Source organism: Globicephala melas, chromosome 3 (assembly GCF_963455315.2).
Source record: "Globicephala melas chromosome 3, mGloMel1.2, whole genome shotgun sequence".
Classification (NCBI taxonomy): domain Eukaryota; kingdom Metazoa; phylum Chordata; class Mammalia; order Artiodactyla; family Delphinidae; genus Globicephala; species Globicephala melas.
Genome location: NC_083316.1, coordinates 105,752,787 through 105,778,792, shown reverse-complemented (window position 1 = coordinate 105,778,792; position 26,006 = coordinate 105,752,787). Strand labels below are relative to the sequence as shown.

The following is a 26,006-nucleotide window of genomic DNA, read 5'->3' as shown; positions in this document are numbered from 1 at the left end:
TAGTCTCAGGAACTTCTTTCAACTTTTGTATTCAACATGTGTACATGCAGGGAGTTACCACGTTATTTCATTTCTTCCACCAAGGCTAGTATTACTTGTTTTGAAAGGAATGAATTTGAGAGGTGCAGGGCAAGAGATCCAAGGAGGGGATGAAAATTATATTCCAGATTGCTGCGGGAGTCCCACATGGGTATTGTATCCCACGCTGTGGCTCCCAGCCTCTTATGTGATGTTCTGAGAAGCTGAGTCAGCACAATAGCCATTTGCAGGAATAGACCAAGAACCTCACAGATCTAGTTAGCACAGCTGAAGGGTACAATTGTTCAGCAGTCTTGGAACTGGCCTGGTCTGAAGGCCAGAGGTAGCTTCTGTGTGTAATGGGCAGAGAGGCTCTTTGGCTGACCAACATTAAACAAGCAAGCAGACAGAAGCAGACACCCTCCATAGGTGGTGCTCTGGGAGGAGCTCAACAAGCTCAGGTGACCTCTAAATATGCTCAGCGTTGCTTTTGCAATAAATTATAAAAATAGAAAGACTCTTACTAAAAACAGCCTTGTAGAGGAGAAGTAAGCCTCATTTCATGTATTATCAGTAATCAGTTAAGTTCTCTGATAGTTGAGACTCTTTGATAATGGGTAATTTGTGTTTTTCTCTGTAGTGGCATTCCAGGATTTGTGTCCCTATGGCCATGGAACTGTTCCTAGTCTTCATGATACCCGTGAAGGTGTGGTTTGATATATTTTATTTTTATAGTCTTACATAAGTAAATTTTTGTACATTTATTTTATAATCATGCTGATTTTACTGTATAACATAGTATATTGCATTTAATACACAAATACAATATTTATTATATAGTTATCATATGCACTATATTTATCATAAGACTATGTTGTAACATGTGAAATACATTATATATTTCTCTGATAAAAGAATTGTTTATATGTTTTAAAATTTTTAAGCCTCTTTTGAATAGATATATACAGTTTGGGCATATCTTTTTATGTAAGAGAGTTCATGGGTGATTCTGTATTTTAGATGTCAATGAATGTCTTGAGAGCCCTGGCATTTGTTCAAATGGTCAGTGTATCAACACAGATGGGTCTTTTCGCTGTGAATGTCCAATGGGTTACAACCTTGATTACACTGGAGTACGCTGTGTGGGTAAGTGCTGACTCCACATTTCACACTTTGAAAGTTCTGTTTTCTTTCTTATATTCAGCAAAAGGTCTCTCAGGCCCCATGGGTGGCAGTGGGATTTACAAAGCCAGGATAAGTAGCTAGTAACTGCTCTTTCTTCTCCCATTCTACATTTTCCAGTAGACCTGGTTTATGTGAAGATGGGGAGAGTTGCCCAACCTCTGCCTTCAACCAAATATACAAACTCTGATGTGTCTAGAGATTTACAATTGCCAAAACCACTAACTGGGAAAGAGATCCATTTTACTTTATGACTTTCCACTTCTGCTCTGGTGGCAGAAGACCACATCCCTCCCTGGGTTTGTGTTTTTTTTTAGGGCAAGCCACGGCTGTCTGAAGGCTCAGATCATTGCACACTTGATCTCTCGGGGTTCTCTGCATAAAGGCCAGCCAGCCAAGGCCAAGGGGGGTTGCAAGAGTCATGTGTGCCCTGCACAGATCTGGGACATGTGTGAGGGCCAGATGGATATTCATGGGCATACTCCTATAAAACTAAACCTTCTCCAGATTTTGTGGCACTTTCTTATTCTTCTCTTTCAGATACCGATGAATGTTCAATTGGCAATCCCTGTGGAAATGGGACGTGCACCAATGTTATTGGGAGTTTTGAATGCAACTGCAACGAAGGCTTTGAGCCAGGGCCCATGATGAATTGTGAAGGCAAGTGATACTTTTCTTTAGTATTATTTCTTCTTGATATAGAAAGGGTTTTTCATGTCTCAGCTTTTATTTATACTATTCTGACGTTCTATTGATGATTATATTCATCACAAACATATTTTTCTTTATCTCAGTGAGCATAGTTACAAAAGCTACTTTAAAGCCCTTGTCTGATAATTCCAGCATCTTGGTCCTCTCAGAGTTGGCGTCAGTTGCTTATCTTTTCCCTTGAGATTGGGTCACATTTTCCTGGTTCCTAAGTAATTTTGGATTATGCCCTGGATATTGTGAATGATGTTTTCTGGAATCAGTTATATTATTTTGAAGAATATTGACGCTTTTGTCTTAGCAGGCAGTTAACTTGGATAAACATAAAAGTGGACTGTCAGGCCTATGGAAGACAATGGTTCAGATTTCAGTTCTGTTCTTTAAACCCTAGTGGCTAGCTTCTTTGATTTTGGCCTACACATGTATGGTTAAGTCAGCAACTTGGGCTGCGTTTGTGCAAAAAAATGAAAAAGGTATTTCTCTACCTCTGGTCCTCTCATTTCTGGGATTCCTCCTCATTCTTCAGCAGCCTTGGTTGCCCCAAGGCTCCCTTCCCTGAATCCTCCTGGACAGAAGCTCAGAAAGGTTCTACTGAAGATTTAGCTGCCAGGTGCTGCTGTCAGGACTGGTGCTATCCACAGGAAAAAAAAATTTGAGAACCTATTCTTTGCCTGTTGTTTGCTGACTTTCAGTTCACCACTAAAAACCACTTGAGGTGTTGTTTTTGTATTTTTTTCAGAGTTTATAGTTGTTATTTGTTGGAGGATGAGTTAGGTGCAAATACATCAGTGTTTATCTGAGCAAGTAATTAGAACTCTAGGCTGAGCACATGCCTACCTGTTTTCTTGATCAGATATCAATGAGTGTGCCCAGAACCCACTGCTGTGTGCTTTCCGCTGCATGAACACCTTCGGGTCCTATGAATGCACATGCCCGATTGGCTATGCCCTCAGGGAAGACCAGAAGATGTGCAAAGGTAAGGCTACAGACAGGGGAGTAGTTAGCACTTTATTTGCCATGCTGGAAATATATTTTAATGAGTTTATGGTTCTCAGCTGTCTTCTTCTAGAGCTTTAGAGAAATGTATCTGACAACATTGCTGGTAGATTTCCATATCTAGATAACAAGATACTTGATGGTCTGTCCAGTCAAGTCAAAAATAAGATGTCACACTCTTGAGCTCTTATTAAAGCAAAGATAGCCCTTTCCTGAACTTCTTATCTTTAGGACCAATGCTGAAATTTTATAAATCTAGAATACAGCCAACGGTTGAAAAAGACTGGGCTCCTCCTTTCTCTGTTACATAATAAGAGCCAGAAGACCAAAAAAGTGACTTAAAAATACTAAACAATACCCTGTTCCTGAAAATTTCTTACTTCTATGTTTTTCCTGTTAAAAATATTTTATAGACCTGGATGAATGTGCTGAAGGGCTACATGACTGTGAATCTAGGGGCATGATGTGTAAGAATCTGATTGGCACCTTCATGTGCATCTGCCCGCCTGGGATGACCCGAAGGCCTGATGGAGAAGGCTGTGTAGGTAAGGCTTTATGGGATGGTGTCTTTTTATTTAATACTTCTACTCCAAGACAGATTTACAGCGCTATTCCCAAATCATCCTAACTGCAAGCCAGCTATTTTCCAGCTGTTTCAAGGCTGTGCTATATAGCTAGATTTCTTCGATCTCAGGGTCCATGCTAATACAGTAGGTTCTGGATAATACAGTGGAGATTATGCTTGTCCTAGAATATATGCCCTCTTGTTTATCATAATTCTCTGTCTTGTAAATCTAAATCATTAAATTTAGAAGTGTGGAAAAAAACTCCTTGAAACAATGCCACTTACTTATGTAGCAAAATTAAAAGTATGAGTTAATATTCTCGCTTTTGTATCACTCCATGAATGAGGAGAGTAATGAGGCAGGTAATCTCCAGAACTCTGTTACAGGCTGGGTATTTCTGTGACTTAGCCATATTTTTTAATGTTTTTGGACCTCAGTTAATTCATCTATTAAAGGGAGGAGGTAGGGCTGGGGCTCTAAGATCACCTCAGGAATTTGAAACGTTATGATTTTATGATGAGTACTGAAGTATCACACCATGTAAGCTGGTCGTGGCCACCCCATCCAGTATCTCAGCACTTATTCCCTAAAGTGTTGTCGCCTGAGGCACTGCAGCCCACGACACGGTCTTCCTCCTTCTTGAGAATAAGTGTCTCCCCTTCTTTAATTAATAATCTGCTGTGCTCCCTTTTTAACCTCCAATACCTGGAAAAATGTGGATATTTTTGGAGGAACATTTGAAGATTACTAATAATTTCTTATTTGGGAAAAAATAACATAATAATAGTATTTCTTAAAATAAATCTATTAGTGATTGCCTGGTGCTAAGAGTCAGAATGGAGAGTGGCTGTAAACGGTTGCTGGGGATCCTTTTGGGAAATGGAAACGTTTTAAAACTGGATTGTGGCAATGACTGTACGACTCCAGAATTTACTAAAAATCACTAAATTGTACACTTAAAAATGGAAATTTTATAGCCAGTAAATAATACCTCAGTAAATTTGTTTTTAAAAATGAATCTACCATAGGAAAAGAAACATGAGGATGTCCACTAAATTTTGGTTGTAGTAACAACCAAAAAAAAAAAAAAAAGAGTAGGAAACAACCTAAATGCCCATCACAGGACGACAGCTAAATAAATGTGGCATGGCAATGCTATGAAACCTTACAGAGCAGTTAAAAGGAATAAAATAGATATGTGTATGTACTGAAGTAAAAATAACTAAATATTTGGTTACAGAATAATATATACAATGTGTCATATTTTAAAGAAAATTGTAAATCATACAATATTTTTTCTGTAGGTACATATGCAAGCCAGTAAATACACAGGAAAAGATTTATTTATTTATTTTTAACCATTAATTCTTTATTTTTGTGTTTATATTGCAACATCATATTGGAATACAAAAGCTTTTCCCCAAGGCCAGCATGCTTTCTTCCACAACAAATTACACTCCAGGTTCTCACTATTGATAACATATATTTAGTTACAAGATGTGCATGCAAAAGCAAAATATGCTTTGTGTGACTTAAGGCCTTGTGAATATTTAATAAATTTGGTGTAATGAATATTATTAGGAGAGAAAAATGATTTGAAAGTAGTAAGATTGATGATATAACACGAATCAAGAGGGATATAAGGTAATTATATCATTTTACTGTATTCAGCAACCAGAAAAATCTGAATTTTAGCTATCAAACTGGAAAAATATGGTGTATTATTTTCTCTGCAAATGGCCAAATAGATTAAAAATTAAAAGACTCTATTAGGTTCATTATACAATATGCAAGCTGTAAAATATTATTAATCTTTTCTATCGTTACTAGGTTTCTGTGGCAACTTGGAAAATCTTATGCTCAAGAGAAATTTCCCAACATTTGTTTGCATTGTCAGGAAAATTTTTAAAAAAGAAAGAAAATAAATCTAAGATTTGTAGCAATCAAGTCTTTTTAGATATGTTTCAGTTATACGTTTTGAATTACAAAAAACATAACATTAAAGCAGACAAGATCCAGATGGATGCTAAAATTAGTGGGCAAAAATTTAAGAGAAAAAGGATATAAACGCCAATTCGTAGAAAAAGAATTACATCCAGGGACGCTATTAGAGGTTACTCGTCTGAAGTGAATTCAACTGTATGTGTCAATTTTAATTTTTTTTACAAAAGAGTGAATTCCTGAATTACATATGTAATATTAAATTAATTTTTAAATCTCTGCAACAACCCATCAGATTATAATTGGATTTCATAGTTTCTTTTAATCTAATAGATATTTCATTCGAAATCCACTACTTAATAAAGTTAAAATAGATCACCTTAGAGGTTTGGTTATGCAGTGGTTCTTTCAAAAACACTGTTTTTCTAAGATCTGAAAACACTGTTCTTACAAGATCTGAAAACCAAGTTAAACCTAGACTCTTAAGTCATGTTTATAGAGTAATATATGTTTCTCAAAGTGTATGAAAGGGTAGAAATAACATGTATGGAAGACACTGTTACAATTCTGACTTGTTACGCATGAGATCCGTTGTAATTTTTTTTTTTTTTTTGGTTGCATTGGGTCTTTGTTGCTGCGTGCGAGCTTTCTCTAGTTGCGGCCAGTGGGAGCTACTCTTCGTTGCAGTGCGCGGGCTTCTCATTGCGGTGGCTTCTCTGTTGCAGAGCACAGGCTCTAGGCACGCAGGCTTCAGTAGTTGCAGCATGTGGGCTCAGTAGTTGCAGTGTGCAGGCTTCAGTAGTTGTGGCGCACAGGCTTTGTTGCTCTACGGCATGTGGGATCTTCCCAGACCAGGGATCGAACCCATGTTCCCTGCAATTGACAGGGGGATTCTTAACCACTGCATCACCAAGGAAGTCCCCATTGTAATTTCTTTTTGTCAAGTTATCTCAGGGATTCTCAGTGCCAAAGGTGTGAAAGCAAAAGTAATCCAAGACTTTAAGATACATCAAGTTATCTTTCAAGTATAAAAGCTGTACTATATATCATCAAACATGGCAGAACTCACTCAGTATATCCAACAAACGCCCTTCTTGAAAAAAGTAATTCAAATCAGACAACTAAAATACTAATCAAAATAAAGGTATCAACATTAGGGACAGGATGAGGTCAAGAAGGTAGACCTTGAACCCTCAGATTCTAGAAATAAGAAACACTGTACAATTTTTTAAATCCATAACTCAGTTTAATACTTTTGCGTATACTTTAAAACTTATGCAATAAGTTTCCTAAAAGAAAAAATATATATCTTTAACAAGAAACATCACAGTGAGTTTCAGAACAATAAGAGCAAGTGAAAATCCTTAAAGCTCCCAAGAGAGCAAAACCAGATTCCCTACAAATGAACCTTAATACTGGATAAAAGAAAACAGTGGAGCATCAGTATTTTCAAAACATTCTAAGGAAAAATAATTTTGAACTAAAATTTTATATCCAATCTAGTGATAAAGCAAACAAAAATATGGCATTGTCAGAAATGTGTTGTAGAATATTTATCACCCACGTACCCTCTCTGAAATGATTACCAAATTATATTCCAATATATTTTTTAAAGTTAATTCAAGAGGAAGTAGTAGTATACGTGAAGCAATGGTAAGCCAAGAAACCAGTAACCCTTATTATGTGGTTTAAATAGATGCTGGTGGTCCATAAAAACAAAAACATAACAAACCAAAATTTCTCGACCACATCAACATGGCAGGTGACACAGGGAGAGAAGAGAAAGAAGTCATACCAAGGTACTCGTTATGGTCAGAAGCTTTTGAAACAGATACCTCTTGATATTAATAGAAAAATATTCATTAAAGTGTATGTTGAAGTTGTTTCATGGTTACCACTGGAAGAATAGAAGATTACAACTTCCAGACATGAGTTAGGGATGAGAGGAGGGCAGAGAAAACTAGACTGATCGAAGAAATATTGAGAGAAGGGGGCAATAGCATGGTAAGTATAAAATAATATAAAATGGCAGGCAAGAGTCCAAACATATCAGTTTGGAAATAGTTCAAATTTCTGTTAAAAGGCAAATGTACTTTTAAAAATTATTTTACAATGCAGCTTGGTGCTTTTTACAAGAAACGTACCAAATCAAAATGTGAGCTAGATTGAAAATAAAGGGGTAGAACAAGATATTCAAGGCAAATGCTAATAAAAAGCAAGCACATGCAAAATAAATATTAACAGATTGAAGATTGAAAAGTATAGACATGAAGGGAGCAATTAATCAGAAGGATTTAATTGTCATGAGTTCTCATGCTTCTGACAACATTGATTTGAAAAATACCTCAAACAAAATTTACAAAATATCAAATAAACACAATAAGTAAGTACATAGGGATTTTAATAAAACAATTTTGCTCTAATATATTTATTTATTTATCACCAATCAAAAGAGCAGTACGGCCTAAATTCCTTCTTCCATTAGCCGCCCTTAACACACTGCTCCACTCCTGTGATTTTACTCAAAGGCAGTCTAGGAACTTGTCCTTTATCCATGGCCTAAGTGCCCTTTTACCCTACCCTCCACCTCTCCCTAACACCTACCCCCCCCCTTTCCCGCCCTCAGCCTCTCTCTCATATCACATAAATTGGCATCCTCTTCCCCAAAGTTCTTTCTCTCCTTGTCAAGTAATCCCTTTTGGAGGCCAATTTTCTTATTCTCCATCAAATATCACCTCTTCCCCGAAAAGAGGAAGAGGAAAAGAAGGAAAGGGAAAAAAACACTTTGTTAACCAAGAACCCATCTTGGAAGGATGAGGTATATTTAAAAATAAATTAGTATTCTATCATATTAGTATTTTGGTGAGGAAGTTTTAAATATGATATAACCCATTAGAAGATAAACTTGTAAATTACAATTTTATAGTCTACTCATGATTCACATTATTTGCTTTTCTAAAGATGAAAATGAATGCAGGACCAAGCCAGGAATCTGTGAAAATGGGCGTTGCGTTAACACTATTGGGAGCTATAGGTGCGAGTGTAATGAAGGCTTTCAGTCAAGCTCTTCAGGAACTGAATGCCTTGGTAAGTTGATAAACGAGTATATTTTACTTGGTAAATGAAACATCTGTTTTGTGACATCATCACAGAAGAGTTCTACATATGTATCCTTGTCTGCTAAACAGATTCCCCAATCTGAGTAATAATCCACATACCTCTTCCTTAAAGGTAGACATCTATTAAAATGACATATTCGTATATGTATGTGTTGTACCTACGTCTATGCTTAACGTAAATAACCATCTTAAATGGTCTTTCCAAAATTAAGATTAATTAAGCTCTATGGAAAATGTGACTTTAGTAAAACTTACATCAGGGGATGATTTAATTCCAAAAGAAAATATTTGCTATGTAAGGTAAGCTTTGCTGTATTAATGATATTAAAGAATATGCCACATTTCAAAAATGCAGTGAAAGTTGATTTTTATTTTATGGTACAGGAAAATGTTTTACAAAATATTTTCTTTTGGAAAATATAAGTCTCAGACATTTTAATGATAACATGCATACATCATAAACCATTTTAGTTAATTATGAGCAGGTGTAAAAGTATGGAGTAGTAAAATTTAAGGCAAACAGAGAACTAGCACTCATCACTGGATTTGGTGCAAAAATAGAACATTTCAACTACATCAGATTGTTCTCAAAATGCTGTCATCTGCTTCAAATCCTAGGAAATTATTAGTCAAGAAATTGGCTATTGTTGTCTTAAATCTAGACCTTTTGGGAAATAGAAAAGATAGCCTACAGAAAAAGTGTTCTTTTCTGTTCATATTAACAGTTCATTAGGATGGTTCTTAAAACCACATAAAAGATCTCTTTGCCTACTTATATCATTGAAATCCCTTTATTTATAATTAAAAAACTACTTAATCCAATGTTTGAACAGTATTTTAGATGTCTAAAATACAGGAGATTAGATTGAATATGTACCAAAATTACAACATAGTCTAGAATTTGCTTTTCAAAAACAAATCCTGTTGCTCATTTGCTTATTTAAAGGGAAATAATTTTCTTTGATTTTCCTTTTATCTGGATTCTACAGGAATGGTAGTTTACTATCACTTACCTGCAGATGAAAAAAAAAGAAAAATCCCAAATCTATTTCTTAAGTATAGTTTCACTTATTATTAAATTTAATAAACTGTGTTTAGTGAAAGAACACTCCGTGAAATTAATCTCCAACAAAACTTTCTAATCATTGTCTTAAACATTGTCTTAAAAGAATATTTAGCTTTTAAGAAAGTATTTCTAAGGAGAACATTGATTGTCCTATTTAATTTGAAGACCAAGGTGTCAGTTCCTTGACACTGATGCCTATTAACTACATTCTCATTTCAGACAATCGACAGGGACTCTGCTTTGCAGAGGTATTGCAGACCATGTGTCAGATGGCATCCAGCAGCCGTAACCTTGTCACAAAGTCAGAATGCTGCTGCGATGGGGGGCGAGGCTGGGGTCACCAGTGTGAGCTCTGCCCACTTCCTGGAACTGCCCAGTACAAAAGGATATGTCCTCATGGCCCAGGATATACCACTGATGGAAGAGGTAAGGAGTTGAGGAAATTCATGCATATTATTAACACAGTGAACATTAAATCAGATTAATTTTGAAGGAAGTAAAATAATAGCTAAAATATGTGTGTGTATGTTGTGGTTGTATATGCTTTTCGCTAATGCTTCAGAGACTTTGAAAGGTATAATCTTCATATTAAATCTAAAAGGCAAAATCTATTATTATTCCTATTTTAAAAGATAGAAACTGAAGCACAAAGCTTAAACGATAAATCATTTTCCCAAGATCACAGCCTTTTTAAGGGATGGACCAAGGAATGGAACATATCTGTCTAACCCCAAAGCCCATGGATAACTCCTGAACTATACTTGCTTCATTTAAATAAAGGTTACTTGTTTGTTTGTGTGTAACGCATTTGTTTGAGTGTACGCAGGGACTCATTCTGTTGGCAACATATTTACAAACCAGCAAGTCTCATAAATGATTAGTAGTTTCCATTTTTTTGGTACAATCAGTATACTAATGTCCTAAAAATGTCATTTTCCTCTATTACTATACAGATTCTCGACCCTGTGCTTGATTACTTTGCTAATGAAACCCTTTCTTCAGTCTAATACAAGTGTGAATTTAAAACCAATCCATGGTATACTATCACAAATTCCAAATTAGTTGAACTTCAGAGGGGTAGCTTTCTAGATTCCCAAAAAATAATTCATACTTAGATTGCAGAACGAGTAGACTTCAGTGGGGCTTTCAACATAGCCTTCCTTTTGTTTACCTCTTCCTATCACTTCAGATTCTTTTTTTTCTCTCCCTTCTATGTTGCCACTGGACTGAATGATGAAAAGGTACACCAGCACAATTATGAATGTTGGTTCTTAATGATCTGTCAATTCCTTAATTTCTCTTAGTTTCTAACCAGTTTTATTCTTGCATCTGTATTAAATTACATTTGTTTTTGCCTTGGGGTTTTTGGTGGACAGATATTGATGAATGCAAAGTTATGCCAAATCTCTGCACCAATGGTCAGTGCATCAATACCATGGGCTCCTTCCGGTGCTTCTGCAAGGTTGGCTACACCACGGACATCAGCGGAACCTCGTGTGTAGGTAAGGCGAGGCGAGGCGTCTCTGCATCTGGGTGGTTGTTTCCTACATGTCATTTACTGTCAGCAGAGTATCTTTATTATGGAGCTTTGGAATGTACATTTTGTTAAAAAATGCCATTCCTTTCAGCAGTGTGGTTCTTAATATCATAGGAGTTGTCCAAGGCCTTGTCTAGTAATGTGAGACACAGAATTGTTTAATTCATCAAAAAGTCTGTGCAATTAGGGAAACATAGAAATTATTAAAAATATATTTTCAACATTTTATGTTTAATTTAAAATGTATAAAGGCATGTTTGTTTGTCATTCTTTTAATGAAAGAATAGGACTTTTGATTGTGAAATTGTGTGTTTGCATATGGAGAGAGTGCTTTTTGCTTGTTTCTCATTGTGGTTTTTTTGCATAAAATATGCCAATTAAGCATCATCTAAAATTTCCAGTTGCAAAGCAGTCTCAGTACAGAGACCTTCTACATTTTTACAATCTCTTTTTCTAATTTATTTTATTGTCTCATCGACACCATTCTATGACAATTGGAGGGGGTTGGTAGCTTGCCTTTCTGAGTCTTTCCAAAGCATTTAGTTTTCATTAAAGAAAAAAAACTTTTCTCCTTCATATTTCATCAACTTACATCAACTTGTTTTAATAACAAGCATACCTGGCATGAAAAGGTTAAGAAAAACCAAACTAAATCTTAGTAAACATTCAACTCACTTGTTTGGGCAAGAGAGTGATAGAGACTAGGCTATCAATCATGAGCTTTTAGCATTCTGTGGGCTATCAATCAATGTGTTTTATGGGGGAAATGGAGGTGATTTGCTATCAGAGTCCTAGCAGAAAGAAGGTGGCATATTCAAATGAGGACAGTTTACAGAGACTTGTTTTTGACAAAGAGACAGTATATAAAGGTGCGGGTAGAGTGGGCAGAAACTGCAAGGGATAATGCTGAGTGCTGGGACTGTACCACCTCTGGGCCAAAGATAGAGGGAAAGGTTGAAACTTAGAAGAGGGAAGAAGTTTTGCCCAGAGACCTGCCTTGAGAGCATCTGTGACCTCTGATCCCATCTTGCGAGGAGGGAATTGAGGAATTAAGGACCAGCCTGAAGGCAGAGGGCAGGAGAGCCTGCTAATGGTGTCTGTGCAGTTCAGCCTCCTGGGCCCGAAAACAGGGTGGACCAGGGTGAGGACTGCATCTGAAGGGGGAAGTGGGAGGCTTCCAGCACAGTCTGTGATGCCGAAAGATTCTTAGGGGAGTGTCAGCTAAGAGAGGTTGAGAATTCCTGCCACATCCACGTGTCAAAGGAAAGAAACTCTAGCCTTTAAGTTTATGATTCTCAAGCTGTAAACCAAAGTACACCCAATCTAAAAAAATCTAGTGTATTTTTTTAAACCCAGACAGTTGTTCCGGATATTATAATATTTGCCCAAGACACGCTCGACAGAGTAAACCGGTAAATTAATTTAGAGAAAATTGTTCTGTGCCTCATTTCTATTTTCCATTTTAAGTTGAAGAGTAAAAGAAAAAGATGAAGTGAGAATATGGAGGGAGGAAAGGGACTGGTTTTTCCTTCTAACCAATAATTTAATCCTCACATCACTTTTGCTTAGATCTTGATGAATGTTCACAGTCCCCAAAACCCTGCAACTTCATCTGCAAGAACACAGAGGGGAGTTACCAGTGCTCCTGTCCTCGGGGCTATGTCCTACAGGAGGACGGAAAGACATGCAAAGGTGAGTGAAGAGTCTGCATTCTTCTGAAAAAAGAGTCCTCTCTTTTTTCAGATTCAAAGTCAGCTAATCAGGGATGATACTGTGTGTCTCACCTTCACTAAAGCACATCTTCCTAGTGACCATTTTATGATTCATAGAAAATTCTACCAAAGGACACATGCCAGGAGGCAGAGAGAATTAAAACCCGGGTTACAGTGGTTTGCTTCTTACAGCAAACCACCCAAACTGAAAAATAAATTAAATAATACAGTAAGCTATGGTGAAGGAAGAGACTGAACAACTAAAATAATATTTATTTTGTTGCTTATCTGAGATTTCATTTCTCTAAACTATCTTTATTACACATTTACTGCAGAAGATTGAAAATGAATAGGTAAATTTAAATTTTTGCTTACATAGTTTTAGTAGTAATTATCAAACTAAATTAGTTAATTAAAAGAGCTTCAATACTATACTCATATGTTCAATTTTATAGTAAACCTCATCGGTATGAAAATAATGGACTGAGGAAATTCCTGTCTAATTAAATTTTTGAAATACAGTTTATTCTCAAGAAGATGAAGTTTTATTTCCAAGAAATACCAAAAAACAAATAGAATAAAATAATAGGAAGCAATATTATACCCTTGGCTCTACTTAGTGAACCGTTATGAGTCAATTTAATTTTGCACGTTTATAGTTATTTTTATTTGAGTGCAACTGTGTGTGTGTGTTTTAAGCTTTAAAATAGTTAGTCTTGTCTGCATCTTACATTGCTCTGTGAATTTATTTAAATGTCTTTTCCCATATTAAGTTCCAATCCAACCAAAATCAGATTTTGAGTTTTCTATCAGTATAGTTCAAATACTAGTTCCATTTATGACTAGAATTACAGATGCTGTGATTTTGCTTCTTCTGGTATTTATGATGGTGTTTTCATTTGGATCCTGAGAACCTGACTCAGTGTTTGTGTTAAGACCTTCATCAATTTTCAGATTCTGTTTTATTTTTGTTTAATCCCTTCTTTAATAGAAATAAGTGACCAGCCATGTGCTAAACTGTGCATTAAATACAAGAATTATAACCTTTGGATATTAGTTTTGAGAACAGTTCATGAACACCACTATGATTCATCCTTTCAGTTTTTTATTTTAAGAAAACTTTGTGGTATGTATCACCTTAGCCATCCTATCATTGTAGCCCATGATATTTATGCTGCTTAAGTATGTGAAAAGAAACTCCTTGCCATATGCATATGGATATCTACAAAGCTTCCAACAAAAATCTAGACGAAATACTCCTTGTGGCTTCCTGAGAAAGGAGGCAAAGCCAGATAACTCTGCTCCAATTTTCATAGGCTTCTCTTTCATTGCAGACCTTGATGAATGTCAAACCAAACAGCACAACTGCCAGTTCCTCTGTGTCAACACTCTGGGAGGTTTTACCTGTAAATGTCCACCTGGTTTCACACAGCATCACACTGCTTGTATTGGTAAGACAAAACTACAAAAGAGGAATTTTGCAAACTTTTAGTAGAAGCCTAAAACTGTACTAAAAAAATGGTAGAATAATGGCTCAGTATTTACATTAAAACCAATCCCTCATAATTACTGGTCTAAAAATGTTGTTAATAATAGATTTTTTTTCACTAGAACAATATCCAAAGGAAAAAATCCTGTATAGTCCAAGCACATGCACATGAGGTGTATTCCAGGCAATGCCTTTATATTGCATTCTAAATATAACCATGTTTGTTCAGATAAAATATGAGTAAAGGCTCACTGTAGTTTAGAACATGCTAATGAATATGCTGGGTTTTTTTTTTTTTTTATGTTAGAAGGCACACAGGTTAAGAGACTTTGTCTGTACTATCGAAAACCATGTCCTCAATTGACCCAAAATATGCTCTAATTTCAAATCTCTTGAAATATATTTTTTCTGACCATTTTTGCCTTTAACATGACCATGAATAATGGTATACATTTCCCTAAAATTCTGTTTTCACATCATGAAACTTAGGCTTTCATACTTCACTTTTTACTTCATGTAGTAAAATTTGAGTCATATAATAATTGGGAAGCTTGACGCTCTCCCACTTTGTGCTTTGCTAGACAACAATGAATGTGGGTCTCAGCCTTCACTTTGTGGAGCAAAAGGAATCTGTCAAAACACCCCTGGAAGTTTCAGCTGCGAATGCCAAAGAGGGTTCTCTCTTGATGCCACGGGACTGAACTGTGAAGGTGAGTTTATTTGCTCAAATATTCTTATTCTAATACAGCAAACTGTTTTCTTTTAACTTCCAAGCCACTCAATGAGCAATTGAGATCATCTCAAAAGAAAAAAAATTAACAAAATAAAACCCAGAAATTGATTTTTTTGTTCATAAATTTTCATATATCATTTTGGGGGCAGAGGAAAACCTTAATGTGATGAAACAAAAATTCTGTGAGTACAAATTGGCTTCTAAAGTAACTGTTTACCTAATTACTGATCTAAAAAAGAATTGAACTGAAAAAGAATTCTGTACCTAATTTAGTTTACAGTAGTGTATGAGTATACCAGAAAAAAATTGGATGTCTGTTCCATGATACTTGAATGTGTAAATATTACATGTAAGACAAAGAACGAATTATAGAGAACCGAAAAAATGTACAGAAAGCTCTGGGAAAAACTGATGGCGATTTTATTTGGTCTGAGACTCCTGATTCACTCTCTTTTCTATAAAGGGCATTTCCTATAAAGTCTCTGTCACAATAGGTATTTCCTATTAAGTCCAAGGGAACATTTAAGTAGGAATAAAATAAGAATTTGCCTGCAGTCAATAAAATATTATATTGTTCTTCAGTATTTCTATTGCATGTGCTAGCGTATGAGACAAATGTACTAGGATTGGTAGCTTTTACAAAATGCTCATGCCAGAGATTCTGAGAGCATATACATCCCCTTTATATTTTTATATACAATTGTAATTTATGTCTTTATTGATATTAGTCACCCTTTAATTAATTATTCTTAGAAATATATGATTTTGAATTCTAGAAATATATTCAAAATTGTTAATATTCTCTAAGAATTACTCAAAGTTTTTTAATATACTCTAAGAATTATAGGACTTTTATATGTATCTAATTTTCTGCCAAGAAAAATTCAGTTTAAAAATTTTCTATTTTAATATTTTGTATTCGAAGTCATTGAGACTTTGAAAGTATTCTGAACATACAGCTGCTTGCCATGTGTGGGTTTGGCTTGTAACCATCCACATAAGATATCATTTATTAATTATCCATATAAATTTGTTACGCATACATCAGACATGCCAATTTCATTTCACTTTTTATGGGTAGGTTTCAAAGCCTCAGTTGTCATTCCAGAAGAGTATGCATGTCTGAACAAAGAAATTATTCCATATGTGTCATAATACTATATCGTGTCTAAAAATAACATATTTAGAATACTTTAAATTTGCATCTAATTAATCTTGAATGGTAATAAAATTTTTTGTGTGCAAACCATTATACTTTTTAGGTATTTCTGTAGTGCTTGTATCTTCCCAAAAATGAGGATTATATGTCAATCACTTTTGAACCTACTGGAATATATAATGCAAAGATATTTATATCATTTACCAAATAAATCATACCGTATGTAGTTAATCCATCCAAAATGCACAACATTTGTGGTTGCTATGGTTGATTTGCTGACATTAAGTTGTTATTTAGAGCACTGACGTGGCATGGCTGGTGGATAGCATAAGAATGATGTGGTTTCTTATCTCAGAACTGTTCTCTGCACCACCACTGATTAATAACCATGTGACTTGGAAAAATCACAGCCCCTCAGTATGTCTTGTTTGTTTGTTCCTGTGATAATAGTTACCCCAGGCTGTGTTTGGAGTTCATTTAAGAATAGTAGAAGAAAGGTTACATAAAGATCTTGCCGGGATTGTTTTTGCAGATGTTGATGAATGTGATGGAAACCATAGGTGCCAGCATGGCTGCCAGAACATCCTGGGAGGCTACAGGTGTGGCTGCCCTCAAGGATATATTCAGCATTACCAGTGGAATCAGTGTGTCGGTGAGCACTCGCTTGTTACACAGCATCTGCTTTTCTCACCTTAAAGCATCTTTGAGTAAAAAGAACGAACAATAAAGACTGGCATTTCAGTGTAGCCTTTAAACCCTAGAACTTAAAAACCAGTACTTAGGACTGATGCATGGGGATCCATTAAACTAGTCTCTGTACATGTGTGTATTTGAAAATATACATAATAAAAATGTTGAGTACCTAAATGGTAACTCAACTAGAGCTTTCATAATTTTAATTTTCTGCTAGGCGTAATTCTAAGTTTCTGAAGATGGTGTCAAGAATCATCATCTTCACATGTTAAGGTCAGAGGGTTTTTATCGGTAATTTAGTATCTTTTGATTGGGGGTTGAAGGATTGCCCATCCATCCCCCTCATATAAATCTAAAGGGATTCAGATCAACTTAATGAGCACCATTCATCTGTGCTCTCCAGTCACATATTTAATGAAGAGGCTAAAGGATTTTAAGGTAGAAAAAGTACCTAGTTACAGCAAATTCTATTGAAAACTCCATACAAAAGTGTTTATAAAATAAAATCTGTAGGCACTCAGCTCCCTTTCTTGCACTTGATAGAGTCATGGAAATTCTCCTTTTAAGGAGAGATTGATCAAAGAGAACATTACTCTCTACTTGAATAGCTGGCTAACTTAGTTAGCATATGCCTAATTTCTTGGCTCCATTTGAATGCCCTTCATAGAGGCACCATCCAACACAGTGTGACATTAGATGCTGGCACAGCAGAACAGAAAGGGGAACAGTGGTCCTGCTGAGAAACAACGGGGTACTTCCTGTTTCTCTGTAGTCATTTAAATTACCCCACATGTATTTCAGATCTTTTACTGTGAGCAATCCACTAAATAAATTAACCTGATTTTATCCTTGGTGATCTTCTCAAAAGAAATTTCTAATGACAGTTTAGTGAATTGAGAAAATCAAGACAAATTTCAAAGGAGGGAAAGCAACTCTGAACGTCATCGCAAGTCTGCTGTGGCCTTGTGCCAGGTTAAAGACAGATGCTTAGCCACACCACAAATAGACACTCGTGGGGGAAATGCAAAAACCACTAATGATCTAGGAGTTAAGGACAGAGTTTGAAAGGATTATCAAAATGATGAGTTAGGCAGTCAATCAAAATAACTTCATAAGTTTAGTTTACTTCTTTTCTCTTCATAGAAAAAAGAATGTCGCAGAAGTTGTTATGCCCTGATTTATTGATTCATAAACAGAGATAAAGTATAGGCACACTCTTCAGAACATAGGGAATGGTACTTTTTTAGATAGCTATTAAACAGTGTGAAACGATTTTATTGTGTTGTTTATAAAATATGAGGCCCAAGCCTCTATTTGGTTAACACCACGGCTTCTTGTTTAATTCTACAGAACTTAAAGCAAAAGAATGATCCTCTAATATTTCACATGTGTCAGCTTAACTAAAATTCTTGTTTTTAAAGTGATCATGAGTGGAAATAGGAACATGTATGGAGTATCAACTCAATTTCTACGTTTTTAAGTTTCCTGGAGTTTTTGTCTGTAAGCATTTAGTGCGAAAATAGCCACACAGGTTTTCACTGAATTTGGTCTAACTTAAAGTCAGGGCTATGTGATGTATCCCACTTCTTCTTGCTGGGATCCTTGGAATAGGCACTTAAGCAAGGCAGTCACCCCAAAGCAGCTCACGCTGGAGTCCAGCCAGAGGCCAGTGTGCCTTCTAGTCAGGAGAGACCCCCATGGGCAGAGGGATAAGTGGTTTCAAAGATGAGTTCAAAGCTAAAGATACATAAGCAGATATCCCCAACTGCAAGAATTAATTTGTTAGCTTTCTCTGCTAAAATGGGCCTCTGTAAGCAGCAGGCCCCTGGTAAGTAAGATGAAGCAGGGGTTTAATTTGAAAGATTCGAGATTCTTCTGTGCAGGGTTGAGCAGTCCAGCTGGTCCCTAGTAAAATTGCTGACTTTCTTGCCTTGAACCCACAGAACACAGTTGGAATTTTAACTCAAATATATGGCAGTAAGAGAATTAAACAACCCATTGGGAACTAATAAAAGCAACAAGTTAGCAAAATAACAAGCATTATAACAAAATGCAAATCGAAAGGGCACAAATCATTTTTATCTGTCACTATGGGTATGAAATATCTTCAGTTATTCATATGATTGAGGGGGGAATATAGTATGAAGTATTTCAGACAGATTTAAGTGGGGTCCCCTTGTAAAAAGACAAAAATGTTAGTGCATCAGATAACTTAAGTAATATTAAATTGTAAACCTACAATGTTGTTAATACTACTACCAATTTAAGAAAAATGACAGTTCTTGTAAGTGTTAATAATGAAAAAAGTTTTTAATTCAAATGAATACTTTCAGAAGTTTCCAGCCAGTTACCACAGACATTTATAACATTCTGGTACGTGGACTGTACAGATTTAGGTAACATTCTCAAATATATGCAAGCATGACGATTATTCCAAATTGAAAATAAGGGAATATTATTAACATTTGCATATGGTTACTTCTAAGTATATGAAGCTTTGGGTTATGTGCTGTCAGCAACTTCTAGTTCCTTGTATGTCCTTTTCAAAATAACTTGAACATGGTTTAGCAAGGCTTGAGTCAGCTCAAAGTGGGTCTCAAACAGGAACGTATTTTCAAAGTCAGATTACCTAAGCCTATAGAATTATGCTGTGATGTACGTTTATAGCATATAAACATGAAGTCTATCCTGGTGCTTCCAGAAATTTTACCTACTTAGAAATGTTCATGTCAGTGGTATGTTTAAAAGCAATTTATTCAACTAACTAGTTTTGCCTGGTAATTTTTCTACCTAACACAGTGTCGAATACTATATTCATAGCAGGATCATTTTGTTAAATTATAACCTAACTCACATTCTCCATTAGGAGAGAAACACCACATATAAATGTCAGATTTAATTATAAAAGCAGATGAGCCTTTGAGGCAGAATTCCAAGTCTTTTGTATGTAGAAATAAAATAGTTATATTTATGTCATAGGTAGCCTGGTTATTAAGAATTTATTCATATGCTTTCTCCCCATGAAATGAAGGCTAAGAATTTGTACATATTAGGTAATCATAGCACATTTCATATCCAGTAATTAAGAATTCTACATTTGGCAGTTTGGTTTAATTCTGAAACTATAATCACGATACAGAAATGTGCCTAATAACATCGGCCCTCTCAATAACCTCTGTGCCGTAGTTAATGAAGTTTAATTTCCTGTGTGAGAGGCCTCTTCACTGAGACTGTATCTGCATCTTCTGTAATCTCTCTGAGCTCCTGCAGATAAGCACTTCCCTGTAGCTGCTGTGTCCCAAGGGTACACCTAATTGCAAATGGGCCTGTTTCCCCACATGGGCTGAAACATAGACTTGTCAGGTATTAGGTAAACAGACACACTATGCTCCAGTGCAGTCATGAGAATTTGAAAGAATTCCACAGACCAAATGTGACTGGTGCCCAGGGTGACATTTGGATTATAATAAAGCCCACAGGGGGGTCAAGCCACAAAATAGGTATCAACCAGATAGTTAAGAGCAAAATTGTCGTCTCCAAAGTTAAAAGCACAATCAAGCTTTGAATTTGTAAAAATGATAAGAGCAGCTGAAAGTATCAACCTGTAATTATCTTGCTGTCAGGCATTTATGGTATAATGTGAGTCATTAAACTAGTAAAACCTATGTCAGCTGATGGCTTGGTGCAAACCCATGTCAGAAGGCAAAGTCTGCACTTGATGCATTCTCAAGTGTTAAAAGTGTACAAGGTTATTGGTTCAGAATGTTCAATTAAATAATGTTTATTTCAGTTATTTTCATTTAAGGTATTTAAATTTTTTATCTGTTTTTCTTTCCATATATAGTGAAGGCTTTGGGAATTGCTGGGAGAATGGATAAAAATACAGATATAAATAGAGGCTTTTAAAAAATTGACATATAATTCACATACCATAAAATTCACCTTTTAAAATGTACAGTTCAGTGGTTTTTAGTATATTCTCACAGCAGTGTGCAAACGTCAACACCACAACATCTTCATCCCCCCAGAAAGAAACCCCATACCCATTAGAAGTCATTCTCCATTTCTCCCTCCCCACAACTCCTGGCAATTAGTAATCTTCTTTCTGTCTCTGTGAATCTATCTGAAGTGTAGGCTTTTGAAGTAACCTTCTGATACGAGAATAGAAGAGTTCTTCAGTAGTCAAACTGCAAATATCTGTCCCCAGAGGCTGCCAGGGTATTCAGAAAAACCTAGTACAAACAGAATATAAAAGGGCGGGGCAAGGTTTTGTTTAAGTCATAATTTAGGGGGATTTGTTGGGTCTTGTTGTGTTTTTTTTAATTTCATAGGCTTTGCAAATCAACCATCAGGGTAAACATTTAAAAAATACGGTTCTAGGGCTATTTCCCCTGTAAAATCGTAGGTACTTTGAAACTCAGGCTCTTCTTTGCCCCACTGCCCCTACCCCTTGTAAGAGTCTCTTGCTTTATGTTCATAGATGAGAATGAGTGCTCCAATCCAAATGCCTGTGGCTCTGCTTCCTGCTACAACACCCTGGGGAGCTACAAGTGCGCCTGCCCCTCTGGGTTCTCCTTCGACCAGTTCTCCAGTGCCTGCCACGATGTGAACGAGTGCTCGTCTTCCAAGAACCCGTGCAATTACGGCTGCTCCAACACGGAAGGGGGCTACCTCTGCGGCTGCCCACCTGGCTACTACAGAGTGGGACAGGGGTAAGGCCCTCCACCTCCCCGCACACAGGAAGGCGAGCGTGGTCCAACTCAGGCTGCCCTCCCTGTGTTCAGGCCGCCTGGCCACCCGGCACTGGAGGGGGGGCAGTTCATGGTGATTAAAAGCCCACAAGGGAAAAGCATTGATCAGGGCACTTAGGGAATAGGAGGAGGAAGCACATGGAAGAAGGCATGTGGATTACCTCCTTTGTGGTGAGCATAAGACTCAAACGTGTGTACAGTATCACTCTCTTGCCTCTTAAAATGGCCTGAGTGGATTCAGTTGGATCCCTCAAGGCCAGAGACAAGCAGTTGTCTAAAAATGCTGTGGCTCACGTGTTGTCAGAGACACCTGAGTTAAGTACAAATGGAAATGGCTTCACCCCAGATTCTTCTGTGAATTTTGGCAGGTGCTAGCTCCATGCTCCCTGAGGAAGGAGTTGTTTCTCTCTTTGCTCATCTGGTTTTTTGTTGCACAGAGAGAGGATGCGCCTGGTTGGTGTGACACTGTCTCCACAAGGCTGGGTTCCCTCCAGCTAGTTGCACTTTCCCAAGTGCAGCTGTCTCAAGTCCTATCAGCTGCAGATGAGGTTCTGGCCACGTGCATCCTTCCTTCAAGGAAGTCAGTGCTCAACAGCATAGAAGATAAGAGTTTAGGAGTCAGTCAGGGTCACCCTCCTCAGAAGGAGCAGTGTGTGAGTCAGACACTGAGGGTCGTGGACTAGTATGTCCACTGTGGGTACATAATAATGCTTGAAACAAAAGTCGTGGTGTAGACAAGGGTCATTTAGAGCCAGCTCGCTGAGTCTTTCACTAACCAGAATTGGAGTTCAGAAATCTCAGTTGGTAAAGCAGAGAGCTTTGTTGTGAGCAGAAAACATAGGCTTCAGGCTTTTGAATCAAAAGAACTTCTGGGGCTTCCCTGGTGGCGCAGTGGTTGAGAGTCTGCCTGCCGATGCAGGGGACACGGGTTCGTGCCCTGGTCCGGGAAGATCCCACATGCCGTGAAGCGGCTAGGCCCATGAGGCATGGCCACTGAGCCTGCGCGTCCAGAGCCTGTGCTCCACAACGGGAGAGGCCACAACAGTGAGAGGCCCACGTACTGCAAAAAAAAAAAAAAGAACTTCTGGCACTCTCTTTGGAAATTCATACTTAATTTTTATCTTCTTGATTTAACTACACATAGTGCTTCAGTCTAATTAGGATAGAAAATTGGGGAAACTTGGGGCTCACTCTTAGAAGAATTTTGCTGTTCAGAATAAAGGAGAATCTCATGTATTAAGTGTTGAAGAAAAGAGTTACCAAGACTATTAGGTTTTTATATTTATGATCTTAGGGTTTGCTTTGTGGGTTCTTATTTTGGAAAAATCTCTGCTCTACCTCTGGAAAACAGTAGTCAACATTATAATGAAGTCTAACATCACCTTGCATCCTATTGCAAATAGCCACTGTGTCTCAGGAATGGGATTTAACAAAGGGCAGTACCTGTCAATGGATGCAGAAGTGGATGAAGAGAACGCTCTGTCCCCGGAAGCATGCTATGAGTGCAAAATCAACGGCTACTCTAAGAAAGACAGCAGACAGAAGAGAAGTGTTTATGAACCCAAACCCACTGCTGTGAGTAACCTCACTTTGTTTTGTCACCAGATTTTATCCATATGGAGCCACGTATATTTTGCAGTAAACTTTTATGTAGGTTTCAGCCTCAGTGAAGCTAAAACTGTCATGAAATTTATTGGCTAAATTCATGGACACACTATGGCAGAGACAAGTAAATTAAAATTAGAGGCATTTTTAGCTCAAAACACAAGGACTGGGGGACTTTAAGATTCACAGTTTCAGATCGTATGTTTTCATTTTTTGATTTGTGCCAGAAGGCAATAATATGGGCTTCTAGGAAATAGCTATTTTGAAATGATTCAAAAACCAAAATTATTTTGAATCTGTCCAGTTCTGTTGTATACATATGTAATGTACTGGGCTGATTTTAATTTTCAGTAGGTAAGCCAACTTGGTCTTATATTGTAATATTTATAAGACAGGTGTTCCTCCCATAAAGAGTTTATCTCCACATAACTTGTATTTTGTAAGGAGCTGAAGATCTGAATTGCCTGCTGCTGCTATGTCTTTGCTGTTCATAGTAGTTAGCAGAGTGGTTAAAGGGGCAGGCCACAGACTTCATGATTTTGAATATGTTCCCTGATCCTCCCTACTTACTACCCATGTTACATGGGCCATTTTACTTAACCTCTCTCTACCTCAATTTCTTCACCTGTGAAATGGGAATAAAAATAATTACCTCTGAAGGCTGACAAGAAGATTGAGTGATTACTGTGAAGCTCCTGGAATGGTGCCTGGCATAAGCATCGTACATGTTCTCCGAATAGTACCCAGTATCTGGAGATGTTTTCCCCCAGACATCAGGGAGAGTACCATCCTTGTCAGTTAGTGTTACTGCAGAATTCCCCATCAAAAAACCTAGTCTTCAACTCACTGGCTGTGTGAATTGGGCAATTTGTTCCAGTTTTCTGGGCCTCAGAAACTTATTTGTAAGACTAGATAGACTTAGCTAGCCAAAAAGTCTCTGGTTCTATTTTATAATAATAAATAGGCCAGCATTACATTTACCTTGCGGAGACTGAGGTGTCTAACTGATATTTAAATATGGCAACTGAGATATTCATCAAGTATCCCAAACTACAAATCCAGAAATTCTGCTCATAAAACCTTCCCATCGTAGTTCTGGGGACAGGATTTTGTCTGCACACTGATGGGGGCACTTCTGCACCACTTTTCTCAAGTTTTTGGCAGGCATCCACTCAATGCATTGATTTTTTTTTTTTTTTTTTTTTTTTTGCCTGTCTTACTGAAATAGCATTCCTAAACCTCCCATACTGCTGACTGAGGGAGACTTGGTTCATCTGGGCCATGCCCCATTGGCTTTTTACCAAAGCTGGTTCAAACCTGAGCCCTGACGACTCTGCAGTTCCCTCCCTCTGCACTAACAGCTCCCAGCAAAGACACTCACTCACGGTTTGTGACCATAAAATCAACCTGGGCCTTCAGAGTGAAGAGCCCTCTGGGGACAGTCCCTGCTGTTAGATAACAGCTGCACTTCTCGTTTTAACTCCAGAAAAAAAAAAAATTACAGTCATTTCCTAAATTGTCTCTTGTTTAGTATTAATAAGCATGATAGTCCATAAACTCAACAAAAAAAACTTGAAATGTGAGTGCTCCCCATAGGCCCAGACCTGAAACTTTACCTGGATAAGGCTGAGTGAGAAGTCGTAAAGATTTACAGGGCATACTCTGTGGAATTGACCTTTTCTCCCAGCTGACAGTAAGTTACAAGCAGAGTGCAGAGGGGCAGAGATACATCGTCCTTGTGGCTGCACCCCGACAACAGGCTCCTTTCGAGTCATCTACCTGTGCTGTTGAAGGTCTTCCCACATCGTTTCCTGCTCTTTCTCCAGGTTGAACAGATCAGCCTGGAGAGTGTCGACATGGACAGCCCCATGAAAATGAAGTTCAACCTTTCCGGCCTTGGCTCTAAGGAGCACATCCTAGAACTCATGCCCGCCATTGAGCCACTCAACAACCACATCCGCTATGTCATCTCCCAAGGGAATGACGATGGCATCTTCCGCATCCACCAAAGGAATGGGCTCAGCTACTTGCACACGGCCAAGAGGAAGCTCGTGCCTGGCACATACACACTGGAAGTCACTAGCATCCCTCTCTACAAGAAAAAGGAGCTTAAGAAACTGGAAGACAGCAATGAGGACGACTACCTCCTAGGGGAGCTCGGGGAGGCTCTCAGAATGAGGCTGCAGATTCAACTCTATTAACCCCTTGCAGACTTTGTTCCAGGCTCAAATCCCTGCACAGCCAGCCTTCAGAAGCCTCTGAGAAATCAATGACTAATTTTAAAGAGGAAAAAAAAAGACTTTTATTTCTTTCCTCCCTGTCTCAGACTTTAGAATGTTGACCCTCACAGGGAGTGATAATTAGACTCTGGTGTGGCCAAAGATTTGAGTACAGAGGCAACCGTGGTTACTGTATTTTCTATATAACTTCACTTTAAAATATATTAAAAAAAAAAAACTAAATATTCAAGAGATCAGCATATGGCACTAAATGCACAAAAATAATGTGAGCTTTTTTTTTCCTGTTAGCAGTCTGTAACACTTTGGGTATTTTGCTATAGTTGCTAATTAAAAAAAATATAGATGTTTATTTATTTTTAATGCAGTAATATATGGAGAAATGAACAAACTATGTAAACAAAAAGGGAAACTCACTTGTTTTTCTTTAGATTTATAAATTTGAGCTATTTCTTTTAGAGGTGCTTTTTAAAAAATTCAGTAGATTCAAGAGG

General features: G+C 37.3%; 1 protein-coding gene across 1 annotated transcript in view; it reads left to right on the top strand.

Annotated features, from left to right (window-relative positions):
* Positions 1 to 25,476, top strand: part of FBN2 (fibrillin 2) — a 231,314-nt gene extending 205,838 nt beyond the window's left edge. Inside the window, exons 51-65 of the mRNA XM_030869739.2 lie at positions 659 to 724; positions 1,039 to 1,164; positions 1,741 to 1,860; positions 2,762 to 2,884; positions 3,318 to 3,449; positions 8,373 to 8,498; positions 9,816 to 10,022; positions 10,973 to 11,098; positions 12,703 to 12,825; positions 14,180 to 14,296; positions 14,916 to 15,044; positions 16,759 to 16,878; positions 21,400 to 21,631; positions 23,074 to 23,245; positions 25,102 to 25,476. Of these exons, the coding sequence (XP_030725599.1) occupies positions 659 to 724; positions 1,039 to 1,164; positions 1,741 to 1,860; positions 2,762 to 2,884; positions 3,318 to 3,449; positions 8,373 to 8,498; positions 9,816 to 10,022; positions 10,973 to 11,098; positions 12,703 to 12,825; positions 14,180 to 14,296; positions 14,916 to 15,044; positions 16,759 to 16,878; positions 21,400 to 21,631; positions 23,074 to 23,245; positions 25,102 to 25,476 (2,294 nt within the window). The remainder of the gene's footprint in view (positions 1 to 658; positions 725 to 1,038; positions 1,165 to 1,740; positions 1,861 to 2,761; positions 2,885 to 3,317; positions 3,450 to 8,372; positions 8,499 to 9,815; positions 10,023 to 10,972; positions 11,099 to 12,702; positions 12,826 to 14,179; positions 14,297 to 14,915; positions 15,045 to 16,758; positions 16,879 to 21,399; positions 21,632 to 23,073; positions 23,246 to 25,101) is intronic.
* The last annotated feature ends 530 nt before the right edge of the window (positions 25,477 to 26,006 follow it).